Consider the following 26,669-nt stretch of genomic DNA (forward strand, 5'->3'; position numbering starts at 1 on the left):
GTGTATATATAACCAGAACTTAGGATTTCCATCAAACTGTTTTCAACACTTCATGTCTGATAAACCTGTAAAACTGAGATAAATCCTCTCGTCTCCTCCTTCTTCTCTCCTATATCCTGTTTCCTTCCTCCTCTTCCTCTCCTCTCCTCCTTCATCTCTCCTATATCCTGTTTCCTTCCTCCTCTTCCTCTCGTCTCCCCTCCTCCTTCATCTCTCCTATATCCTGTTTCCATCTTCCTCTTCCTCTCGTCTCCTCTCCTCCTTCATATCTCCTATATCCTGTTTCCTTCCTTCTCACGTCTCCCCTCCTCCTTCATCTCTCCTATATCCTGTTTCCTTCTTCCTCTTCCTCTCCTCTCCTCCTTCATCTCTCCTATATCCTGTTTCCTTCCTCCTCTTCCTCTCCTCCTTCATCTCTCCTATATCCTGTTTCCTTCCCCCTCTTCCTCACGTCTCCTCTTCCTCCTTCATCTCTCCTATATCCTGTTTCCTTCCTCCTCTTCATCTTCTCCTTCATCTCTCCTATATCCTGTTTCCTTCCCCCTCTTCCTCACGTCTCCTCTTCCTCCTTCATCTCTCCTATATCCTGTTTCCTTCCCCCTCTTCCTCACGTCTCCTCTTCCTCCTCCATCTCTCCTATATCCTGTTTCCTTCCTCCTCTTCCTCACGTCTCCTCTTCCACCTTCATCTCTCCTATATCCTGTTTCCTTCCTCCTCTTCCTCATGTCCCCTTCTCCTCCTTCATCTCTCCTATATCCTGTTTCCTTCCTCCTCTTCCTCACGTCTCCTCTCCTACTTCATCTCTCCTATATCCTGTTTCCTTCTTCCTCTTCATCACGTCTCCTCTCCTCCTTCATCTCTCCTATATCCTGTTTCCTTCCTCCTCTTGCTCTTGTCTCCTCCTCCTCCTCCTTCATCTCTCCTATATCCTGTTTCCTTCCTTTTCTTCCTCTCGTCTCCTCCTTCATCCCTCCTATATCCTGTTTCCTTCCTCCTCTTCCTCTCGTCTCCTCCTTCTTCTCTCCTATATCCTGTTTACTTCCTCCTCTTCCTCTCGTCTCCTCTCCTCCTTCATCTCTCCTATATCCTGTTTCCTTCCTCCTCTTCCTCTCCTCTCCTCCTTCTTCTCTCCTATATCCTGTTTCCTTCCTCCTCTTCCTCACGTCTCCTCTCCTCCTTCATCTCTACTATATCATGTTTCCTCTATCCTCTTCCTCACGTCTCCTCTCCTCCTTCATCTCTCCTTTATCCTGTTTCCTTCCTCCTCTTGCTCTTGTCTCCTCCTCCTTCATCTCTCCTGTATCCTGTTCCCTTCCTCCTCTTCCTCACGTCTCCTCTCCTCCTTCATCTCTCCTATATCCTGTTTCCTTCCCCCTCTTCCTCACGTCTCCTCTTCCTCCTCCTCCTCCTCTTCCTCCTCCTCCTCCTCCTCCTCCTCCTCCTCCTCCTCCTCCTCTTCCTGCCCTTCTGTGTCTACCTAAGCTCAGCTGTGATCATTATTGTGACAGCTGAACTGCGGAGGAATCACGGTTCACTTGTTTAATTTTCAGAGCGCATGAAGCACCTAATGTCAACAAACACGAGTGAGTGATGAGTGTGCGTGTGTGTGTGAGTGTGTGTGTGTGTGTGTGTGTTGGGGGATTACAGCCTCCCTGGATATAATTATACAATCCTTCCACCTCACGCAACACACATCATGGTTTTTTCCTGAATCTGAAAATCTCTCACAGCCAAAGATTTCTTTTCATTTGTCGTTTTCAACATGTTCTCTCCTCTCGTGGTGTTTAGAAGATACTCCTGAACTTTATGGACCCAGCTCACCTTGGGCAGGGAGGCTCTGGAGCCGGAGCTCTGCGTGGTCATGGTCAGCACGGTGGTGATGCCCAGACCGACCCGGGCGGGCGCGGCGTCCATGTTGATCCAGAAGGAAACCCAGGACAGGATGACGATGAGCAGCGAGGGGATGTACATCTGGATCAGGTAGTAACCCATCTGACGCTCCAGGTGGAAACGAGCCTCGATGCACGTGAATTTACCTGCAGGAGGAAGAGGAGGAGGAGGGAGGAAGAGGAGGATTATTACTGAGAGGTTGAAGACAGGAGACGAGTTTGGGAAGGAGGAGAAATGCATGAGTGACTAGATGGAAGTTATTGAGTCCAGGACGAAGAAAATAATAAAAGAATGAGCATTATCCTAATGTCATTCTGGCAATTTAACCTCTAGAGAAACATCAGAGTCACATTTATCTCTGTGAGGAAATGAACCAGATGAACCGACTGAGGCTTTTCTAAATTAGTCCTTTGTCCTTTAAGACACTGAAACTAATTCCACATTTCTTCTGTCCATATTGCACCGAACCGTTACTGTAGGAGTCTCCTTTTATTTTTAAATATTTCTGCTGTGTCACTTCTGCACGGGGCTGAATCTAAACCCAGTTCATCCTGGTTGAGAGGTGTCGATATCACAAAGAGAAATAAACAACCATCAGATGCCAGTTGTAACTGTAAGATGTAATGATATCTGTGTAAATATGAGCCAATCCAATAATAATCTGGATGGAGCAGATTTAAACGTGGCTTCATGAGAAAGTTGAGATCATGTAAAATCAGCAGAGACTCAACAGTTCATATGAATCTTATAGTTTCAGACAACTTCCAAACTAAGTGACTTTAGTAGAGAGATATGAGTGATTTCCCAGTTGAGATATATTCTGATGTGCAGTGAATTTTTAAAGCTTTAAGAGATGCATCCTCCAAAAAACTATTATTATTGTAATGAGAGGACTGGAGTCAGATTCATATTCATGGAGACACGTCTGCGTCTCGGCGGGTGTCCTCTCAACGCCGAGCTCTCGTTCTGCAAATGACTGAATTTGCAGAACACGTCGGAACACAAAAGAAAAATAATAACGATGTTTAAACTTCACTCAAAGGCAAAAATGCTCTTTCATCAGTTTCCCTGAGGTGGTGCGGCTCCATTAGTGCTCCTGAATTCCCTGATATCGTGGCTGTGAAAGGCCAAATCCTCTAAAGCCTGACAGTCCCCGGGAAAAACAGGTGGAGGAGGAAGAGAGAGAGAGAGAGAGAGAGAGAGAAGGAGGAAGAGAGTGAGAGCGAGAGAGAAAGGTGGAGCTGATGGAGAGAAGGTGAAAAAGGAGGATGAGGATCTTTCTTCAGCGTGAAACTGAACCCGAGTGCGACACAATCGCAGGAAATCAGACCGACGTAAACGCCGAGGTCGGCTGAAAAGTTAAAGAACCTGGAGATGTGGAAAATTGGAAAACAGACAAAAGAGGTGGATTTGAATTTTATGCTGATTTCCTCATTTAAATAGATCTGTTCTGGTCTTCACCCGTTCACACACACACACACACACACACACACACACACACACACACGCACACACACACACACACACACACACACACACACACACACACACACACACACACACACACACACAGCAGGTTCCCTACTACACATCAATCACAAACTGCACAGCACAGCCGTCACATTCAGTATCTTTCCAGAGGACACTCGGAATAGGGGGAGACGGGGATTGATCCACGACCTTCTGGTTGGTGGACGACCCGCTTTACCCCCTGGGCCACAGCTGCCCCATATCTCTATAAGTCTCTTAACCTGTTTTAATGGAATATTGTGACTGTGATGGTGGCAGTGGATCGTGTGATATGATTAAAACTGGATTACTTAAGATATATATCATGACAACACCTCTTTTTTCATTTGTGTCGGACATTTTCTTTTGTATCAATACTTTAAACATTGATACACATTTGCATTTTATGTTTGACACAATCTTTTCTCATGTTGTAAATGTGTTATATTGTCGATGTGCTCTACTACACGTGTTTTTATTCCTGTCTCCTGCTGAGGGTTAAGAACACATGATGTCCCACCTTGTTGAGACCTATGAGATAAATTGTGATTTGCGTATTTTTGGATGTAGACACATAAAATTCAACATGTTCAGAGACTGTCACGGAGTCGTTTCCTCGTTTCCTCCGAACACCTGTGATATCAGTGTTTTTCCAGATATCAGCTTCTTTCCCGAGACAAATACGTGAATAATTTAATCCCTCCCGGTGTCATCTCTGTTTTTCACGGCCCCCTGACGTGACCTTTGTGGCGTTCGGCTCTCAAACTGCACGCGCTGTGTTGGGAGCGGGGGTGCAGTCTGCCAGCAGCGGCGTTCGTCCTTGTGAAGCGTTGAAGGGAAACTCGCGGCGGGTGTTTACGCTCGCAGCGTGTTGTCGTAAAAAAAAAGGGGGGGGGGGGGAGCAGAGAGATAAGGAGGGATTGAGCTTCACCTCCTTCTGTTAATCTCTCGGCTCCTGTTTTTACTGCGAGACGCTAATATGCAACAGAAGAAGAAAAACAGCCCTCTCGTCTCCTCTCCTCCTTCATCTCTCCTATATCCTGTTTCCTTCTTCCTCTTCCTCTCGTCTCCTCTCCTCCTTCATCTCTCCTATATCCTGTTTCCTTTCTCCTCTTCCTCTCGTCTTCTCTCCTCCTTCATCTCTCCTATATCCTGTTTCCTTCCTCCTCTTCCTCTCGTCTCCTCCTTCATCTCTCCTATATCCTGTTTCCTTCTTCCTCTTCCTCTCGTCTCCTCTCCTACTTCATCTCTCCTATATTCTGTTTCCTTCTTCCTCTTGTCTCCTCCCCTCATTCATCTCTCCTATATCCTGTTTCCTTCCTCCTCTTCCTCTCGTCTCCTCTCCTACTTCATCTCTCCTCTATCCTGTTTCCTTCTTCCTCTTCCTCTTCATCTCCTCTCCTCTCCTCTCCTCTCCTCCTTCATCTCTCCTATATCCTGTTTCCTTCCTCCTCTTCCTCTTGTCTCCTCCCCTCCTTCATCTCTCCTATATCCTGTTTCCTTCTTCCTCTTCCTCTCGTCTCCTCTCCTACTTCATCTCTCCTATTTCCTGTTTCCTTCTTCCTCTTCCTCTCGTCTCCTCTCCTACTTCATCTCTCCTATATCCTGTTTCCTTCTTCCTCTTCCTCTCGTCTCCTCTCCTCCTTCATCTCTCCTATATCCTGTTTCCTTCCTCCTCTTCTTCTTGTCTCCTCCCCTCCTTCATCTCTCCTATATTATGTTTCATTCATCCTTTTCCTCTCGTCTCCTGTCCTACTTCATCTCTCCTCTATCCTGTTTCCTTCTTCCTCTTCCTCTTCATCTCCTCTCCTCTCCTCTCCTCTCCTCTCCTCCTTCATCTCTCCTATATCCTGTTTCCTTCTTCCTCTTCCTCTCGTCTCCTCTCCTACTTCATCTCTCCTATATCCTGTTTCCTTCTTCCTCTTCCTCTCGTCTCCTCTCCTACTTCATCTCTCCTATATCCTGTTTCCTTCTTCCTCTTCCTCTCGTCTCCTCTCCTCCTTCATCTCTCCTATATCCTGTTTCCTTCCTCCTCTTCTTCTTGTCTCCTCCCCTCCTTCATCTCTCCTATATTATGTTTCATTCATCCTTTTCCTCTCGTCTCCTGTCCTACTTCATCTCTCCTATATCCTTTTTCCTTCTTCCGTTTCCCTTCCTCTCCTCCTTCATATCTCCTATATCCTGTTTCCTTCTTCCTCTTCCTCTCGTCTCCTCTCCTCCTTCATCTCTCCTATATCCTGTTTCCTTCTTCCTCTTCCTCTCTACTCCTCTCCTCCTTCATCTCTCCTATATCCTGTTTCCTTCCTCCTCTTCCTCTCTTCTCCTCTCCTCCTTCATCTCTCCTATATCCTGTTTCCTTCTTTCTCTTCCTCTTGTCTCCTCTCCTACTTCATCTCTCCTCTTTCCTGTTTCCTTCTTCCTCTTCCTCTTGTCTCCTCCCCTCCTTCATCTCTCCTCTTTCCTGTTTCCTTCTTCTTCTTCCTCTCTACTACTCTCCTACTTCATCTCTCCTATATCCTGTTTCCTTCCTCCTCTTCCTCTCGTCTCATCTCCTCCATCTCTCCTATATCCTGTTTCCTTTTTCCTCTTCCTCTCCTCTCCTCCTTCATCTCTCCTATATCCTGTTTCCTTCTTCCTCTTCCTCTCCTCTTTTCTCATGTTGTAAATGTGTTATTTTGTCGATGTGCTCCACTGCACATAGGTTTTTATTCCTCTCTCCTGCTGAGGGTTAAGAACAGATGATGTCTTACCTTGTTAAGACCTATGACATAAATTGTGATTTGTGTATTTTGGGCTGTACACAAATAAATTCATCATGTGCAGAGAAGAAGAAAAACAGCCCCAGTGGAGCTCAACACGCTGTGACGCTGTTTTTTAAAAACTCGTGCCAATCAAACCTTTGGAATCGAGTTTCTGTGGCTGCAGGTTTCTGATTCATATCACTGCCTGAAGCAACAAATTTAATCCATGTGTTTTTTAAGAGAAAATACAGATGCTACGTAGAGAAATGGAGAGAACGTCCGCACCAGAGATAATTAAATTAAGTCGAGCTGCAGTGGGCTTATTTACATCTCAGTACAGTAACAAATGTCCCTCTCTCTCCTGCTGTAATGAAATGAGCGCGCCGGGCCTCATAATAAACCACCGCGGAGCCGGAGAGCGAGATGGCCGACGATCCATTTAATCAAAGAGGATCAATAGAGAGGCAGCCTCATCAATTAGAGTTAACCCTAAAAGACTGAGAGAGGAGAAGAGGAGGAGAGGAGGAAATATGTGATGTTGCAGCGAGAGGAGAGAGGGATGAAGGAGGGGAGGAAGATGTGAGAGAACGGGGGGGGGGAGAGGGAGAAGGAGAAAGTGACAGCGGCAGCAGGAGGATGAAGAGAGGAAGAAAGGGAGAGAGAGAAGGAGGAGAGTCGATGAGGTTGCACTTGATTTATGGCTGTGATACACTTCAGAGCTTTTAAGTGCTGTCCATATTTCCCATCTGATAAGAAGATTGAAATTATTCAGCCGGGCCCCTATCTCACTGTGTGTGTGTCTGTGTGTGTGTCTGTGTGTGTGTTTCTGATGCATGGACACACACATTACTCCAATATGCATGTTATAGCTCTACAGCACCAGCAGCTCCGACCATAACAAACCCCACAGCTCCACCCTCCTTTACTCTTTCAGTTAAACTAAACCCAATGAAAGTGAATAAATACACGTCTAAATAAACTGAGTCCATTTACAGGAGAGCAAAAACAATGTTCCTGCAGCTAGGAGCTAGTTAGCATATGTAGAATTATTAATATATTCATACTGTGTGTAGCTTGATAATAGTGTAGGGATTAGAGTTAGAACAAGAGCTGAATTAAAGTTAAAGAATGTGATTAATGTCAGTGTTGGCTAAGGTGCAGGTAAATGCATTAGTGTGTGTGTGTGTGTGTGTGTGTGTGTGTGTGTGTGTGTGTGTGTGTGTGTGTGTGTGTGTGTGTGTGTGTGTGTGTGTGTGTGGATAAACACCTCCTACGCCCAAACACACAACAAACATATCAGCCAGAAAACAAAAGTGTCCCGCAATGCAGAAGAAACCGTGATTAGTATTTCAAACATGACTTTTTCCTTTGTGTGTGTGTGTCTGTTTGTGTGTGTCCGTGGATGGAGGGATGGAAATAAATAAAAAGACAACGGTGAAAGAGAGATAAAGAGAATTACTCTCTCTCTCTCTCTCTGTGTCTCCAGTGTAACAAAAGACTGCAGCTAATAAATCTGAGGGAAAACGACACCTTAATTCCCTTTTAAAGTTTGATTGGGAGGCAGAGAGGCGTGTGCAAGCTAACACACACACACACAGACACACACAGACACACACACACACACACACACACCCACACACACACACACACACACACCATCACAGAGAACGTGCACAGGCACAGAGGAGCAGCATGGCTGGAGAGTAATGGGCCGGAGATGAGATGAGAAAGGGGGAGAAACAGAAATATAGAAGGAGAGAGAGAGGAGTGAAGATTGTCCTTGAAGAATTCACATTAAAGACATTTGAACTTGTTTAAGTCAGATTTGACAGAAAATGTGACTCAGCAAAATATGGAAACAGTGGATGAGACATTTAGGAAAAATAATAAGAAACAAAACCTCAGAATTAGCAAATAATGCAGAATCTGCATCTGAGTCGATATTCTACTTCAGCAACATGTGATAAAATCCACTGGGTCTTTCAGTGTGTTGTGGATTAAACTGTTGATCCTGTTTCATGTCGTCTTCTGACAGGAAACAGACCATAAAAGGAATGAACCACGGTGTAAGATCGACTCTATGTGGAAACATTTTAAATGCATTTATAACAAAGCTGAGGATTATCTCTGCATTGTGCGTGCAGATGTGTGTTCGCATGATGGTATGGATTATGCGTGCATTTAAACTGTGCCTCTGTGTGTGCCTGTGTGTGTGTGTGTGTGTGTGCCTGTGTGTGTGTGTGTGTGTGTGTGTGTGTGAGTGTGAGTCTGAGTGTGTGTGTGTCTGTGGTGCAGAGTGGTGTCAGAGCTTCTCGTCTGGAGGTGGATCGTTCATCTCCTCCGTGGCGACAGGAGACGTCGACCTCAGTGTGAGTGATGGTTCTGAATCTGAACTAATCAGCCAACTGCACGTACACACACACACACACACACACACACACACACACACACACACACACACACACACACTGACCACTGGCTGGATAATGTCCTACAAAGTTTGTTTTGCTTCACTTTCGAGTGTTTTGATTAGAACGACAACCGTTTCAGCCAAAATAAAGACGACAAATACCCACAATGCATCTGATCCTGACATTGTGTTGTGTATTAAAGTCAAAGTGAGACACTGAGTCATGTTTACTTTGCACATTTTAGTTTAAGTGATGTAAAGAAATATAATTTAATCAAAACATTTCATGTCGCTTTAACTTTACACCGACAATTCTGCTTCTCGTTTTTCCTGCAGAAGAAAAACTTGAAAGGTTCAAGCTCTAATTTCAGAAAACCTCCTATATACCCAGACTGTGTATTTATACTTTATATATATATATATATATATATTGAGTGTTTTCTCTGGAGTGAGAACTGTGGAGTGGCGAGGTGAAACCACACAGATGGTTCCAGCCACACTGTGACGACCTGCAGGGAGAAACAGAGCGTGGCAACCGCTCTGCTTTCTCTTAATCCTCTCCATCTTTTCTGTTATTCCCTCTTTGCTTTTCTCCTTCTCTTCTGCAGTTTTCTCTGTTTTTCGCCTCTACCGTTATTTTCTGCATTTTCTTTTCTCACGTTTCCATCTTATCTCTAATCCTCTTTATCTTTGACCAATTTCTTCTTTTCTGTTTCCCTCTTACACCTCAAATCCTTCATTTCTTTATCCTGATTCCACATCTCCCCTGAAAATAAACTTTAAATCAGTACGTGAATAAAAGCAGTTATTTCTGAACTCCTCAGAACGTCGTGTTTTTCCTCGTCACTGAAAGTTTCATGACACAGGAAGGAAAAGAAAACAACATTCGGGGGAATATGTATTCCCACCTCAGTGTTGTTATTTCCACATTGTAAACACGTTCAAATGAAAAAGAAAATCCCGTCTCTGACTCACACAGGAGTTCAGCAGCGTCGCCAGGAAAACACCCGTCTCTTCTTCTCAAAGAGGACGTGATCACCTGGTCTGAATTTAGATTAAACCTTTCTTCATTAGACAGAGTCACTACTAACTAAACTAAATCTGGAGAGATTAGAGGTCAAATAAAAACCAGGCCCGATGGAATATTGAAAAAGAAACAGGTGAAGTGAGGATCAGGGAGAGAAGGACGGAGGAAACAAGGGGATACTATATTGTATACTGCAATTTGACACTGTTCACTGTTTTGCATTCTGCACTTTGCATATATACTTTTTATATATCTTTTATCTTTTATATATTTATATATAGATATGTTTATGTCTAAATAAATGTTACTTTGTATAAAAATTTGTAAAAGTGAGTAAATAAGAAGTAAATAGTAGTAAATATATATTGTTTTTTATTGTTTTTCTTATGTGTGGTGTATTTATTGTGTTTTTATGTTTCTATGTTCATTGTCTGCACCAATAACCAGAGCAAAGTCCAGGTAGGTGTAAACCTACTTGGCAATAAATACCTTCTGATTCTGATTCTGATACGTTTTCATTTCATAAGCTGTTATTGTAAAACCCTTGATGACGACAGGACGTACGTTTGTCAGACAAAATATTTGAATCCCTAAATAACGATGTGAAACTAAAACTAAAAGAGATCAAATGAAACTATGGAACAAACATGAAGCTTCAGGCTCTGAGGAAGGAAACGTCCTGAGAGTCGTATCCATGGGAACTGGGTAAAGCTCTGAAACCGGGTTAAACCATTATGTGGCTGGGATAACTGGGTTAAAAATAATAATGATATGATATTGAATAAAGCTGGGAGGAGCTCTCACCTGTGTTGTAGTGCTTGGTGCAGTAGCGCAGGTCCTTCTCCTCTTTGAGTAAGAACTGAGGTAGCGTCAGGCCTTCGTGCACCTGCACCGCTCCCTTCTCGTCCCACTCGAATATGAGGTCGTTCATGGTGTAGCCGACTGGGGAGAGAACAGGAAACAGGAAGTCAGACTCTTATCACCTGAGTTCATTACTTCCTCCTCTGAGCAGGAGGAGGATCGAGCTTCTGGAGGTGGAGAGATAATCCACTACATATGATAATAGGTATTTTCCTCTGCTGTACACAGACTCTCGTGTTCAAACATCTGTGCTGCTCAGAACCAATCAGAATTTTTTAATTTTCCACCTGAACTGTTCACATGAGGACAAAATTCACATCTGATGAGCTCCAGGTTGAAACCGTCTCCGAGCGGCGTCGTCCTTCGTTCCAGTTTCCTGGTCGCCTCCGTTTGAAGCTTTTAGAATCGAGTATCAGCGCGACACCAGCGAGCCGTGAGCGCTTCTCTGTTCGGAGCTCAGTGACCCGACAGGAGAAGAACAGGACTGTTTGAAAATCAGCTGCTCTGATTCCTCTCACGTCTGAGCAGAGAATGAAAAGGCCACGAGAAATCCATATCATATCTCTCACCCTGCCAGCTGCTCAGTGACTGATGCCTCCTCATACCCTCCCTGTGTGTGTGTGTGTGTGTGTGTGTGTGTGTGTGTGTGTGTGTGTGTGTGTGTGTGTGTGTGTGTGTGTGTGTGTGTGTGTGTGTGTGTGTGTGTGTGTGTGTACTCACAGCTCTCCAGCTGCATGATGCACGTCTGGACGTCCATAGGGAAGTTCTTCAGATCCATGGGACAGGCCAAGATCAGTGTTATTCTGCAGAAACACACAAACACACACTTTAAAATATTGAACTGAACATTTCAAACCTGAAACTCAAGGATTTTTCCTGCAGTTAAAACATCTTGTGAGGACCGTGGTGTATAGTAATAATAGAATAGAATATTGACGGCTGGACCTTGGTCTTTATTCAATTATATCCCTGGATGTGAACGCTGCCATTTTGCACCAATGACCTCATTGGTGGACAGACGCTGTATCGAGGTCCCGCCCATTCACACACTCGACCAATCAAGGGTCAGTACCAGCTGTCAATCATTACGTCTCAGCCTGTTTTAATACCATTAAATTACGAATTAAAACCTAAAAGAAACATGAACACTTGAACAAATATCAGTTTGATAAGAACTACCTGAAATTAAATATCAGAGAATGTTCCATCTAATAACATGGAGGAGGCTGTGTTTGTGACCTATGCTGCAGTCAGCCACTAGAGGGCGATCCATACACTTTCATGAAGCTGATCAGTGAAACTGTGAAAATTAAAACGTTTGAGTGGAAGTCGCTCCGAAGTCGTCATTGTGACACATTCGAGTCTCAGGCTCCAGAATGAATTCCCTCTGTCACACAAAGGAAATGTATCTATGTCAACTTTCTTTTACACAGAAATTAATGGGAAAAACATTTTTACAACTGATGCATTACTGAAATTTAAGACCTTCATTTTTCAATGAGATATTCACCATTTAAAAATAACAGAAATTAGATATTTCAGATTTTTACTGAACTAGTTTATTTAAAATCAGGGACACTGATGGAAATATAATTCAACCAATGATTTATCACAATATTAATCAAGTTTTTATCTATTTTTGAATTAGTGAATAATGTGTTCAGTCTGCAACTCGTCATAAATTAGAAAGTTATTTGTTTGTATTTTATGCTGTCACCATCTGACAGATGTTAGCTTTACTTTATTATAATTATAAAGTTGTCAATAATATTTTAATTCTGCTTTAAAACATAAGAATTAAATAGAAAAATACTCTTCTCTCCCCACATTTGAAAAAGTAAAGTCCATATATTGGCTCTTCTTGAGGTTTCCATCGAATCACAAGCTCTTGAATTTTCCTTGTTGTCAATGATATAAACTTTAAGTGGAAGATGTATTTGTATTTTATCTTCATGTTATATTTAGATGTGGTTTTTATATACGCCTGGATACTCTGAACTAAACTATTAATATCACAGGACTGTGGATCTTAAACATGTCCTTTAATACCAGTTAGCGTCTTCTAATTGGAAATGCTAATTGCTAATTCTTCGTAATAAATCGTGTTAATCAGGGAGTTGGTTAAAGTTAAAGTTCCAACTCCATTAATCACAACAACTGAACTAATCTCTAAACTGTTACTTGAGACTAATTAAAACCACAAACTCATTTCACTGATATGAGCCGAGCTCCTGTTCAGTTCCTGCGGAGTCGGATCCGTCAGCAGCTGATTCCACCGCCCGAGCTCCGTCCTCCTGCACCAACACGACAACCCGCTGCTACAACACACTCGTCCGCTCGGCCCCGTGGACCAAATAAACTTTGCCGCGTCGGCACATCGGAGCGAGTCCCTGACAGAATGCTGAATGTGTAGAACACACGTGGTGTCGTCTCTGCAGATGCTCCAGTTTCTCACAGAGAGATTCAGATTTCTGGTTTTCTGGCGGCGTGACTGTACTCGCCACATGCTGATACAGTTAATGCCTTGCTCGGCTCCCCTGAGAGCTTCAGGGGGAGTTGAACCTCAAACACTGCAGGTGCTGTGATGGGGTTACAATAGGAATCCTACATATCTCTTGCAGGATAGAAGGCGACCTTGAACTAACAAAACAAAGTCAAAATAAAGAAGGAAATGCAATAAGGCAGTGGAGCCTCATATTCTTTTTTATCTTTTAGCAGTTTCTGTTCTTCATCTGGATCTGACACTGAGGAGAACGTGAGGACGTGATGATTCCTACATGAGCTTTAAAGAGTATCTAGCAATGTTTGTTTAAAGATAATTTATTTGTGGTGTTTGGTTTACATCAGTGAAATAAGTTTGTGACCTTAATTCCTTGAATTACTCTTTTACAAAAAATAACTCAGATTGCCACAATATATGACAAAGCAATGAAACCTCAGTGCATTGTGGGCGTTATTATTAAATAAATATGGATGATATGACAGCTCCGACATGTGGAGCTAAAACATATTGATCGCCCCCTGGTGGCTGGCTGCAGTATAAGTCATAAACCTCTCCAAGTTAGCAGAAGGAACACGTACCAAACTAAGAAACTCAAAGAACACATCTAATAACATTTTTGCTCGTGTTTCCGATAAGTTTGGTGCAATAAAGATGTTCCGATGGAGGACATTCTCAGATCCAATCATCAATAAGACCCCAAATATCTTATTTGTTTTTCGAGAAAAACTTAAATATTGTATTTCTTTCATAAATACATGATGATAAAATCCACATGGGAGCAAATAACATTTCCAAAAGGCTCCTCCTGATGTTGTCAAGCTAAAAAATGAAAGTGCGGCATTCATCCCGTCGTCCTGATGATATTTGTTAGGGTCCAATCTCTCTCCTCCTCCTGCCGGACATGAAGTTGAACACTGAGGTTGATAACGGATCGGACTCGCTGCTGGAATACTAAGAGGCTGAGTAGATTACCCCGGCTGCTGCTGCTGCGGCGGCGGCGGCGGCTTCTCATTCGCCCCTGAGCTGAGGCAATAACAGCGAGGAGGCAGCGGCGAGCTAAAAGGTTTGTCGGGCTGACGGCGGCCATAACTCTGAGAGCCGTGGAAAGGATGTTTTTCAGATGCAAAGAGAAAAAGTGGGAGGAAGTGGAGCCGAGGAGGAAATAAAAACCCTCTGCAGCAGAGGATGAAGGTTGAGGAACGCAAGGAACAGGAAGTTCTGATCGTTCCAAACATCCCTCCTTCATCTGTTCATCCGTTTCTCTCATGTTTTAATAAAGGAGAGATATTCTGCTCACACTCAGGTTGATAATTATGATCTGTGTTGTAAAATGTTCAGAAAAAACATGACTTTCCTCAAACTGTCCACTGCTGCAGCTCCTCTGTTCAGCCTCTGTCTGAAACCTGCTGTGTTCGGGGCCGTGACAGCTGGACCGGCCGTGCATTATGCAAATGTTGGTAAAACGTGAAACTCATAAAACAGAGGAATCAACCCCCCCCCCCACTCACCGTATGCTGTAGAGCACGTTGCCGTTCTTGGAGATGCGCAGCAGCTTGTTGTCGGTCGTGACCTCGTGGAAGTTCGCTCCCTTCTCGTTGGCAAAGAACAAATCGGGTTTCCAGATGGAGTCCAACATAGACGGGTCCAAGTCCAGCGAGTCGTCGGGGTACTCGCTGTACGCCAGCCGGGGGTCGTTCCACTGCTGCCGCAGGAAGATGTTCACCCGGTAGTCCTGAGGAAGAGACAGGGGGGGGGGAGGACATGTCGTTAGAGGGAGAGAGAAGGTGGAGCTCGTCAATGTGTCGTCAAACTGAAGTTTCTTGATTGCAGTGCGTTGAGCTCTCTCTCTCCACCATAGTTTTTAGTATGATTATCATTATTATTAGTGGTTTATTAGTTAATAGTAGATTTAATTTGTCTCCATGTCTTTAAACGATGAGTTACGACCGACTCATTTTAAAACCAGTTGCAAACTGCACAAGAATCCAAAACCACAGGAGCAGGAAACCGCAGACGAGAGGGAAATTGATCCGCCAGCGAAATTCAATCAAAACAAAACAGAAAACGATGTGAAGCATAAATCCAGGTAAGAAGCAGGACGATGTAAAATACATTTGCAGAGGACAGATGAGAGTAAAGAAACGAGTGGTGGAGGGTCAGTGAGCTGCTGAGTCGAGAAGCTGTAACTCAGAGCGAGCAGCGGATCGACAGACACCAGCAGACGAGGAGATGGACGATGGGAACGATGGGAACGGGCCGGTGAGCAGCGGGTTATTGGTCTTCATCCATATGTCATCCATATCCATATCCATCTGTGCTTCGTGTGGATGTAAGAGACTATACTGATCAGGACGAGTTGTGACTCGGAACGACATCTGAGATCAGGTTCTGCTTCAGATTCTCCTCAGACCCGAACACCACACACGACTCTCTCTCTCCTTATTGTCTTACTCAGTCCTGGAGGCCTTTTCCCTGATAAAGCAGTTTTTTAAAAAGGTTTATTTCGAAAGTGCTACAGACATACAGCTATTTTAACAACAGGTTCTATATATAGACGTGCAGACGGATGTGAGTCGTGGTGCAGAGCCTGACGGCAGCTGAAGGTCGCCGGGCGGCTGCTCCTCTTTAGTTTTACACGAGGAGATGGAGAGATACGAGTGTCAGGGAGAGATTAACAGAAGATGGAGTGTTTCTAACAGGAGGCCTCCGACGTGGATTCATAGATTCCAAAACTCCTCGCAGATCTTTCAAGGACGGAACGAGACATTCAGGAATGTTTCTGTAGGTTTGTTGTGATACCAGAAGGATTTCTGCAACTATCCTTCAGGTTAAAACAGGAGAAAGTCTGTATTTCTAGAGACAATACTATTATTATTATAACTATTATTTTTATTGCCACATTTTCAATCAGTCAGCTACAAATATCAGACTTTATTCTGCCAGAGTTTGTCTGTGATCGTTCTTTACAACCAAAATGTCTCATTTGTGCATTTTTATGATTAAGATGATTCTTTTAAATACTTTATTTACAGAAACATGAAAATGCAAAACTTCTCTGGTTTCAACATCTTATAAATTCCACCTTCAGGACAACACACAGTTGTTTTCTAAAGAAATTTTGAAAATAAGAAATTAATCCCACGAAAGGTCGAGCATGAAAGATTAACGACGTCCATTGCGTTGAATAATAGAAAATAGAGGCAGAAGTCCTGAGGTGAGATTCAGTTCAGAACCTGGAGCCTTGAACCCTCGTGTGATTCACTGAACATCTCCAGATGTTTGACCTTTGACTCTTCTGATCTTCACTGGACGGAATCAGACGTTCACCTGAAGGAAATTAAATCCAAAATCCAGCAGAAACTCCACCAGGAGGATTCAAGACCTTCAGCCTCTTTTAACTGAGGATCAATACGTCTCCTACAGGTCGGACTGTGTGTGTCTGTGTGTGTCTGTGTGTGTCTGTGTGTGTTTGGACTACTCTTCCATCTCATATTTTTAGTTTACAAAATGTAATTATTCCAATAATCTGATTTGTGAGTTACCATGAGGTCTGACAGTCTGCGTGCACGGTAACAACTTTATGGAACTCAGTCTGCACACAGACACACAACCACTGAGAGATCTCATGCTAATTTGAGATTATTTTTGGTCCGTTATGAAACTGTGTCACAAAAAATTACAAAATGGCGTCGGCCACAGTTTGGATAACGAACAGGAAACATTGATTAGATTTGGAGAGAAAGAACATGAGCCTGAGTGGAATCAGCTCGACAGTTTGTGACTGGATCATTAGTTTATACATAATTTTAACAAATATTCTTCGTTGTGCGTTAACAACTGAGAGCTAAACATCTACATTTTAAGTCTCACAGAGACACACACACAAATCTAGAATTCATGCTTCTCTGTCTGTATAATCTAAAATGGCTCCTGTAAGGGAAATATAACAGTTGACCATAATAATCATGTATTTCCCCTCTGTTTGATCATGATTTCATCTGTAGACACAGGAACCTGATTTTCTCTATAACAATGTAACCTTTATCATGCTGCTTCCTGAACTATTGAATGTGTATTGACCTGATTACCATAGCCACTGTAACCTTTATCTTCTCTAGACACTAAATGTGTATTGGTCTGATTCCTCTCTTTGATCATGCTGTGTTTCCTGTAGCCACTAGATGTATATTGCCTTGATTGCCCTCGACTAGGCATTGTTGTATTCATGTGATCAAAGGATCTCAACCTTTGACTGTTTAACACACCCCCTCCAGTATGGGAGGGGTTAGCCAAATGTATAAAGACAGTGAATTGTTTTCTATCTGGTGTGCATATTACAAACTAAACTTTGTGGTGTGAACCATGCTCTGAGCATTAAAGTGTGACAATACTGTAAGAGTATTGTGTCTCGTTTCCTCGTTGCTAAGGTGGGGTTGTAGAAATTGCCACTCCTCACACATATTTATAGTTTTTCCTTCTGTGTCTTTTCCTCGCTGGTCTCCGTCCACACATGTCGTGGATCAGCTGTTTGCTCAGAGCTTCATGGAGGTGGCATTTAGCTCGGACCTCCGTTCCCCCTAATTGTCAATTATTCTCAGAAAATAGAGCTCGGACACTCGGTCCAGGGCAAAGTCGTCATTAAGCCTGGAGGCGTGGCCCAGGAACCCGAGGGGGGGGGGGCGGCGAGGTGCGGTATCAGCAGGTGGCATTTCAACCTTCACCACGTGAGAAACAGAGTCACATGGCAACCAGAGCGCCGGCGAGAGCCCTTCACCGTTTATCAATGTTTATGAGACTGAATATCTCACATGAAACAAATGAGCTCGACCTTTAGGGAACGAGCTCCGGCTCCGAGAAATGATAAACAGGCTGAAGTGGTGCAGAGAGGAGGAGAGTGTGTGGAGGGAGGGAGGGAGCGAGGGAACAGATGAGAGGGAACACAGACGAGAGGGAACAGACGAGAGGGAACAGACGAGAGGGGAACAGACGAGAAGGAACACAGACGAGAGGGAACACAGACGAGATGGGACAGACGAGAGGGAACACAGACGAGAGGGAACGGACAAGAGGGAACACAGACGAGAGGGAACAGACGAGAGGGAACACCGACGAGAGGGAACAGACGAGAGGGAACACAGACGAGAAGGAACAGACGAGAGGGAACACAGACGAGATGGGAACAGACGAGAAGGAACAGACGAGAGGGAACAGACGAGAGGGAACAGACGAGAGGGAACAGACGAGAGGGAACAGACGAGAGGGAATAGATGAGAGGATACACAGATAAGAGGGAACAGACGAGAGGGAACACAGACAAGAGGGAACACAGACAAGAGGGAACAGACGAGAGGAAACACAGACGAGAGGGAACAGACGAGAGGGAACACAGACGAGAAGGAACACAGACGAGAGGGAACACAGACGAGAGGGAACAGACGAGAGGGAACACAGACGAGAGGGAACACAGACGAGATGGGACAGACGAGAGGGAACACAGACGAGAGGGAACGGACAAGAGGGAACACAGACGAGAGGGAACGGACAAGAGGGAACACAGACGAGATGGGAACAGACGAGAGGGAACAGACGAGAGGGAACAGACGAGAGGGAATAGATGAGAGGATACACAGATAAGAGGGAACAGACGAGAGGGAACACAGACAAGAGGGAACACAGACAAGAGGGAACAGACGAGAGGAAACACAGACGAGAGGGAACAGACGAGAAGGAACACAGACGAGAGGGAACACAGACGAGAGGGAACAGACGAGAGGGAACACAGACGAGAGGGAACACAGACGAGATGGGACAGACGAGAGGGAACACAGACGAGAGGGAACGGACAAGAGGGAACACAGACGAGAGGGAACAGACGAGAGGGAACACCGACGAGAGGGAACAGACGAGAGGGAACACAGACGAGAAGGAACAGACGAGAGGGAACACAGACGAGATGGGAACAGACGAGAAGGAACAGACGAGAGGGAACAGACGAGAGGGAACAGACGAGAGGGAACAGACGAGAGGGAACAGACGAGAGGGAATAGATGAGAGGATACACAGATATGAGGGAACAGACGAGAGGGAACACAGACAAGAGGGAACACAGACAAGAGGGAACAGACGAGAGGAAACACAGACGAGAGGGAACAGACGAGAGGGAACACAGACGAGAGGGAACACAGACGAGAAGGAACACAGACGAAAGGGAACAGACGAGAGTGAACAGATGAGAGGGAACAGACGAAAGGGGAAACGAGAGGGAACAGACGAGAGGGAACACAGACGAGAGGGAACACAGACGAGAGGGAACAGACGAGAGGGAACAGACGAGAGGGAACAGACGAGAGGGAGCAGACGAGAGGGAACACAGACGAGAGGGAACAGACGAGAGAGAACAGACGAGAGGGAACAGACGAGAGGGAACACAGATTAGAGGGAACAGACGAGAGGGAGCAGACGAGAGGGAGCAGACGAGAGGGAACACAGACGAGAGGGAACAGACGAGAAGGAACAGACGAGAGGGAACAGACTAGAGGGAACAGACGAGAGGGAACAGACGAGAAGGAACAGACGAGAGGGAACAGACCAAAGGGAACAGACGAGAGGGAACACAGACGAGAGGAAACAGACGAGAAGGAACAGACGGGAGGGAACAGACAAGAGGGAACAGACGAGAGGGAACAGACGAGAGGGAACACAGACGAGAGGGAACAGACCAAAGGGAACAGACGAGAGGGAACAGACTAGAGGGAACAGACGAGAGGGAACAGACTAGAGGGGACAGACGAGAGGGAAACGAGAGGGAACAGACGAGAGGGAACAGACGAGAGGGAACACAGACGAGAGGGAACACAGATGAGAGGATACACAGACTAGAGGGAACAGACAAGAGGGAACACAGACAAGAGGGAACACAGAGGAGAGGGAACAGACGAGAGGGAACAGACGAGAGGGAACAGACGAGAGGGAACAGACGAGAGGGAACAGAGACGAGAGGGAACAGACGAGAGGGAACAGACGAGAGGGAACAGACAAGAGGGAACAGACAAGAGGGAACACAGACAATGGGAACACAGAAGAGAGGGAAGAGAGAGAGAGCAGACGAGAGAGAACACAGACGAGAGGGAACAGACGAGAGGGAACAGCGATTATCTCAGTTTTTTCTTGGTTTATTTCAAGAATTATGCAAAAAGCAGATTTTCCTGATTTCAGTGTCTTATTTTTCTTATGTATGAATCTTTCCCTGAATGTCTTAGTTATTTAATTTATTGCTTATTAATTGGCTGAAGGTTTGAGGTTCACTTTACAAGATGAAGTTGTAACCTGATATTTATAATTATCTTCAGAACATTATGATATACATTTAACAGCTAATCTTTTTATTTAAATTACTCTCTTTATCCATTTAGTTTAGTTTTATTGAGATTCACTTGAATTCACACGTCTTTGTACTTTTGTCTGCTTGTGTTTTATTTTCAAATCCCATTAAATCATGTACGCTCTCAGCATGTAATGGTTTAACTGGACGAACTGGTCAGAGTCTCGGCTCCTCCCGGCTGCAGATGAACCAGCATGAGGAGCATTAACCAGCAGCTGGAAACGGACGCTGCTGAACTCCAGGACTCAAATGAGGGAGAAATAATGTGAGGGAGAAAACGAGCGATTCCAGGAAATAATGTAGAATTGAGGAGAACAGATAAGTGATTCAGATATTTGAATAAAAGCCTGAATGCTCCTTCCTCCCGTGGTTCAGAGCAGAGCAGCAGCGGGACGTCGGCAGCATGTGTGCAGGTCTCCCAGGACGACCGCAGGTTCATGCTCGAGGTTTAATATCCTGACATGAGGCCATTGGACTGTTAAGTGCTACCCAGCAAATCACCATCCACTGCCGCTTCGCTGCTATGAAACCATTAGCAGAGGAAACGCTGTACTTACACAATAGCACACTGATTTCAGCACGTATTAAACTCAGGCAGCAAACCAAGCGTGAACGACTGCAGCCCTCCTCCTCCTCTTCCTCGCCTCCCTCTTCCTCCTCTAAACAAAAACGACAACAACTGCGACGTCGACACACGCAGCAGCAGCAGCAGCAGACGCCATATTCTCATTCCACGCCTGCCGTGACATCCTGCTGCTGCTGGATGTGGCTCAGGTAGGAGGAGGAGGAGGAGGAAGAGGAGGAAGAGGAGGAACAGCATCTGCTCAGACAGAGAGGAAGGTGAGTTCTCCACCTCAGAACAAACCACATGACCAGCAGCAGAACTGTGGGACGTTCACAGAACCACAGCTGGACGACGTGGAGGAAACAGATTCGACCCGTGTGAACTGCTGCCGAGTAAAGAGTGAAACTAAGAGATACATTCCTGTAAACTTTACCATTTATATAAAGGTCTGATTATATTATAGAAACATATAAGATGAGTTACATTTAAAAACTCATTTGCAAAACAGCACTTAGCAAATTAACAAATATTCATGGAGCTTTTTATTCATTAGTTCGTTCTATATTATCTCCACCTGCAGGAGCTGGTGTCATTATATCTTAAAATCATTAGTTTTATCTATTTCAACATTGGTTTCAGGATTTTATTAAAATAGAAATAAATGATTGAATCCTGAAGGTAACGCGGCAGAAAAGAGTTAAATGGATGAAACGCAACTTCTGTGAGACGCGTGGCAAAAATTATTCTTCATCTTTCTTTTGTTATTCGAGATTTTAAAGTAACTTTACTGATCATTGAACTTTGATAATTTGTTAAAATGTAAACATGTAGTAGTTGTAGCCGTTGTTGATCCAATGATTTATTATTCACAGAGAGACGAGTGTAATTTGTGTAATTTTCGCGTTTTAACATGTCTAGCATAAGCTGTTTGGTTGAGTATTTAAATAAAAATAATATTTTGCCGTTTTCACCTGCCATCATTACTTCTTTGGAAAACAGGTTGTTACAGAAAGTCTGTTTCGTTAACTGAGTTTTATTCTCTTTCCCTTCGTATGCGTGCTGATATTTTTGGGAGCCAAGGTCAAGTCATGAGGTCAGATAGATAACAAGTGGAGGAAAATACATAATGTCTCAGAGAGAGGACACGCTGCCCTTCTCAGAGACAGATGGAGAAGACAGGACGATGGTTCAGATTTGTCCAATAGAGAAATAGATCTGAATGGTGACCACTGTGACAAGGAGAGATTATCTACGTACTATACACTTAAAGGTTATATAGATCATCTTCCTGTTTGCAGCTCAGATTGGTCTCAGGTCCAATGTCCACAACAAACACTAAACACGTCCTCCGTCCCTGGGGGGGGGGGGACCAAATTCCTTCACTGTGTGAGATTCACCTGAACATCCACTGGTATCGACAAAAGCTCCCAACTGAGCTCCCAGCAGGGGGCGAGAGAACAGTAATACTTTAAGTAACACTGTGTAAAGCCTCTTCAGCTTTTCATATGAGGGCGAGAGAGGGAATCAATGAGAGGAGAGATACGCTTGTGTGTGTGTGTGTGTGTGTGTGTGTGTGTGTGTGTGTGTCACAGAGGTAAAGAGACGTGAAGTGAGAAAGAAGAGGGAAAGAAAGTGTGTTGGGGGGGAGAAAGCAAGACACAAAAGGGGATGTGTGTCTATCTGAGTGTGTGTGTGTGTGTGTGTGTGTGTGTGTGTGAGAGAGAGAGAGAGACAGAGAGGGCGAGCAAGCGAGCGCTGAAACAGGAATAAAGCCGTGTACCGCCGGGACTTGAACAAGCACTGCGCCATTCTACCAGCTCCATCTATCACCGGGCTCCAGCCCCAGCAGCAGAATGAGTGTGTGTGTGTGTGTCTGTGTGTGTGTGTGTGTAGTCCAGGCTTAAAGTGAGAGCTACACACTGCAATGAACACCAGCTCTGCATCCAGGAGGAGTCGCCGGCCTCCTGCTCGCTCTGCGTTTCTCCCTATTTAAAAAAATGGATTCACCGCGTTGATAAAAGCTGATAAATCCAATTAGTGCAGGACTTCATTTAGTGAGATAAGAGCAGCACTGACTGTGGTCCTCAGTGTGTGTGTGTGTGGGGGGGGGGGGGGCACACACACACCAGTTAGCACTTCACACTGGGAGCTGGGGCTTCACACAATTACATGGAGTTCCAGAGTGAAGTCGGGTCCACGGAGGCAGATGATTGATATCACACATCATCCGGCAGCATCATCGATTTTTATCTAGAAAAGATCCAGTGAGATGAAAGAAAGGAGAAGGATCCAAGGAGGAGAAACAGAGGAGGAGTGGCACCTCCTTCTGAGGCTGCAGCTCTAAACTCCTCTTTGCATAACGACCCCACGAGTTATTTCTATAAACAGCTGATTTAAACCAAACGCTTTTCTGGAATCGAGATTTTGAACAAATGTCCTTTTTCTAAATACCCAGATGAGTTTAAAAGGTGTGAATGTATTTTGTTATTAATGTTGTGTATTTGTACACTATTAAAACCAACTCATTGCCACAACAACACAACACACAACCTGTGACCTGGGGCTCAGTTCTCTGGACTTCACCCACAGCTCAGGTCTGAAAACAGCTCATATGGATTTGGTGAAAACGACACAAATGCAAACACACACACAGACAAACACACACACACACACACACACACACAGACACACACACTGCGGTTCAGTGTTGCCCTATCTGCTCTGGGCCGTGTTGCTCTCTGAAGGTTAATGGTTCAGTTATATTAACACTAATGGATTTTCGGTGTAATGAATGAGCAGAGACTCACTCACGCCGATGTGTTGTTATGCAAATGGTGATGCGCTCTTTTCAAATGAAGTGTTGGAGACGGGAGACGAGTTCGATGAGGCGGAGACGTCTCCAAACACTCAGGGGGGGGGTGGGGGGGTGGAGACGGCTTTTAATGTTTGAAAGGAAATAATAAAGAAACTTTGGATGCAGCCGAATATCAGCGTCGTTTCAATTAATCGCATTTTTCAGAGGAAAGAAATGACTCGGGCTGAAATGGAGCCGCGACGAGATGTGACAGTTTCCATTAGCCGCCCAATCATCCACATCTACACACACACACACACACAGACACACACACAAGTGATGCATAAATAATGACAAACACTGCACATCACGTTTGCATTACAGAGTCACACTCAGAGTAATTGAGCTTACCATTGTTGTTTCGGCGATGGACCCAAAGCTGTTGATAAAAATGTTGCAGGTGACGTTGACCGGTGGACCTGCAGCGGGCGAGAAGAGAGGGAGACACACGGAGAAGTGCGACTTCATCAGAAACAGTTTGGAAACAGAGTGAGAGAGAGAGAGAGGAGGTAGAAGAGATCAGAGAAGATAGAAGAAAGAGAGAGAGAGTTGTCGAGTTGTGCGACTGTCGACAACCGTTCGATAACTTCGATAACAAAATCCGACCGAACTTTTCCTCATAATCAACAAATATGACTTCACGACTGATAAGGAAACGTTTGAACCTGTGAGTTTCAAGCAGGAGGAAACTTAAGACATCTTCCCTTTATGATATTAAACAGTTACAGATAAAACATTATTATCTCATTACATCCGAGAAATGATTTTTTAGCTTCTGAATGTTCAGAAGTTCACCAGCTAGTCTCCAACTTTATAAACTTTATAAACTGTAAGAACTAAATAATGAGCTGAAGGGTTTGTCACAGCAAGCCTCACTTCTCACTCTGCATGGATTCATTTCATCTGTTGTTAATATGATAAATATGATATTTACTGTGAGGAACCTGCACAGCGATTCAGTTCATCCAAACTAATTTTCACCTCTTTTCTCAAACCCACGAACAAAGCTTCGGTCGGCTCGGTTGTTTCTTCGTTGATCAGCAAAATAAATATTTGAAACCGTGTAAACCAGCAATAAGCTCTGAGATTCTTTCATCAAGCTTCGAGATGCAGGTTTACAAACATCGAGGTTCATAGAAACAGATTTAATTCAGAAAAACTTATTCTACAACTGAAGGTTCTGCAAAAAGTGATGAATGGATCAAATGGTTATTTAATAATTGGTCTTTTTCTCAAAGGTCAACAGGAAGTACGAGTGTTCAACGTCTCTTATGAAACATTATCTGATAAAGAACATTGTACTGGTTAAAAGTGGATAAAAGATAGATATTCTGCTGCCAAACTTTGTTTTGTAATGTATTTTGTGAGTGTGATCGTGTGAATCTCCGTGTTTTCATTTTGTTTCTGTGTATGAAAGCGACGGAGAAACACTGAAGACAACAGGAAGCTAAACAAAGTGAAACAGAGACTCTGGGTTCTGACGGAATAAATGATCCTGTGTTCGCTGCTTTAACGCTTCATCAGCGTCCAACGATGTGGCAGCGGCAGGAAGTTAGTTCCAGAGTCGCTGAGAAGGAAAAAAACGTGTGAACACCTCATTACAACCTGAGAGAAACTAGAAACCAGGAAAAATCTATTTCACATCCGCTCTCCAGACTTAAAAAGAGCCGTCGGTCGGAATCCATCACGACAAGAGCTCCAGCGTCCCGCCCATTCAAGGTGGTTTTCAGACGAACCAGTCAAGGTGAAAGTAAATAGCGTTCGGGCCTTTTGGCGGCGGATCCATTGATTGGCTGTATTACCAGGTCGTACAAACACAAATGCGATTACTCGGCGGCAGGAGTGGCGACACGCTGAAGAGCTTTGAGGACGGCCAAACCCACAGACACCTTTTCTCTTTCAGGCACCGGACACGACTTCGGCCTTCAGAACTTAATCTACGTCTCTGAATCTCCTTTTCCGAGAAGGCGAGTGGTTTGACCCGGAGTGGATCGACCCGACAAGCTGCAGAACTTCATTAAATCAGCTAAATTAACATTATGATGCAATGTTAATACATCTTTGTTATATTCCAATACTTAAAGTAAAATGTGGAAAAGCTGAATTTATTTGCTTTTGTATGATTTGCTTTGATTCTGTGTTTTTTGCTTTTTCCATTATTCTTCCATTTCGCTGAGGGGAAGGAATGAAATGAAGTAAAGTTATGGAAACACAGTTATGAAAATCATTTAAGCCTCAAACTCAAACTCCTGCAGCTGTTTTCCAGCCTCTCGCTCCGACTCTTTCCTCCGACCTTGCTCAGAAACTCTCTCAGCGTGTGGGAGCCGAGCTTCTTTCCTCCGGAGGCGCGGATCCTCGGCTCTTTGTTTGGAACATTAAAGATTCCGAGTGGAAGAAACGCAGCCCTAAAGAATCCTGAAGGGCTTTGCATCGTTTAGGAGATAAAAACTAATGTCTGCTTAATGAACTGCTGTTAATCCTCAGTCGATAAAAAAATACACAAAATCCTGATAATACTCTCTAATGATGTATATTCAGTACGTTTCCATTTATCACTAAAGAGGCATTAGGCTGTTACCAGCTAATACTTCACCGTAATCGCTGCTCTGCACCGAGACCGGGTCCGAAAACGCAGCTCTGCACTTTCCATGCGTAGAAACTTAATAAAATCTGTGGACAAAGCATCATTATGAGGCTATTGTCTGTGGAATAATTAGATCATTGTGCACAAATCCAATCTGCGTTTCCGTTAATCCCATTATTCATAATCCTTTAGTCATCGGCGGGAGAAAATGGTTTTTAATATTTCGCTCGGTTACGAAAATGCAAATAGTCCAATAAGTCAAGAGGTGGTGATCGTTATTCTGAAACATGTGAACGAGGCTTTAGTTCAAACTGTGGCTCGTGCAAACAAACACACACACACAC

General features: G+C 44.2%; 1 protein-coding gene across 1 annotated transcript in view; it reads right to left on the minus strand.

Annotated features, from left to right (window-relative positions):
• glra1 (glycine receptor, alpha 1) overlaps positions 1-26,669 on the minus strand; it is a 104,974-nt gene that overhangs the window by 26,459 nt on the left and 51,846 nt on the right. Inside the window, exons 5-9 of the mRNA XM_061079221.1 lie at positions 24,093-24,160; positions 14,450-14,673; positions 11,159-11,241; positions 10,382-10,519; positions 1,822-2,036 (exon numbers count right to left, since the gene is read on the minus strand). Of these exons, the coding sequence (XP_060935204.1) occupies positions 1,822-2,036; positions 10,382-10,519; positions 11,159-11,241; positions 14,450-14,673; positions 24,093-24,160 (728 nt within the window). The remainder of the gene's footprint in view (positions 1-1,821; positions 2,037-10,381; positions 10,520-11,158; positions 11,242-14,449; positions 14,674-24,092; positions 24,161-26,669) is intronic.

Source organism: Limanda limanda, chromosome 10, assembly GCF_963576545.1.
Source record: "Limanda limanda chromosome 10, fLimLim1.1, whole genome shotgun sequence".
NCBI classification, from domain to species: Eukaryota; Metazoa; Chordata; class Actinopteri; order Pleuronectiformes; family Pleuronectidae; genus Limanda; species Limanda limanda.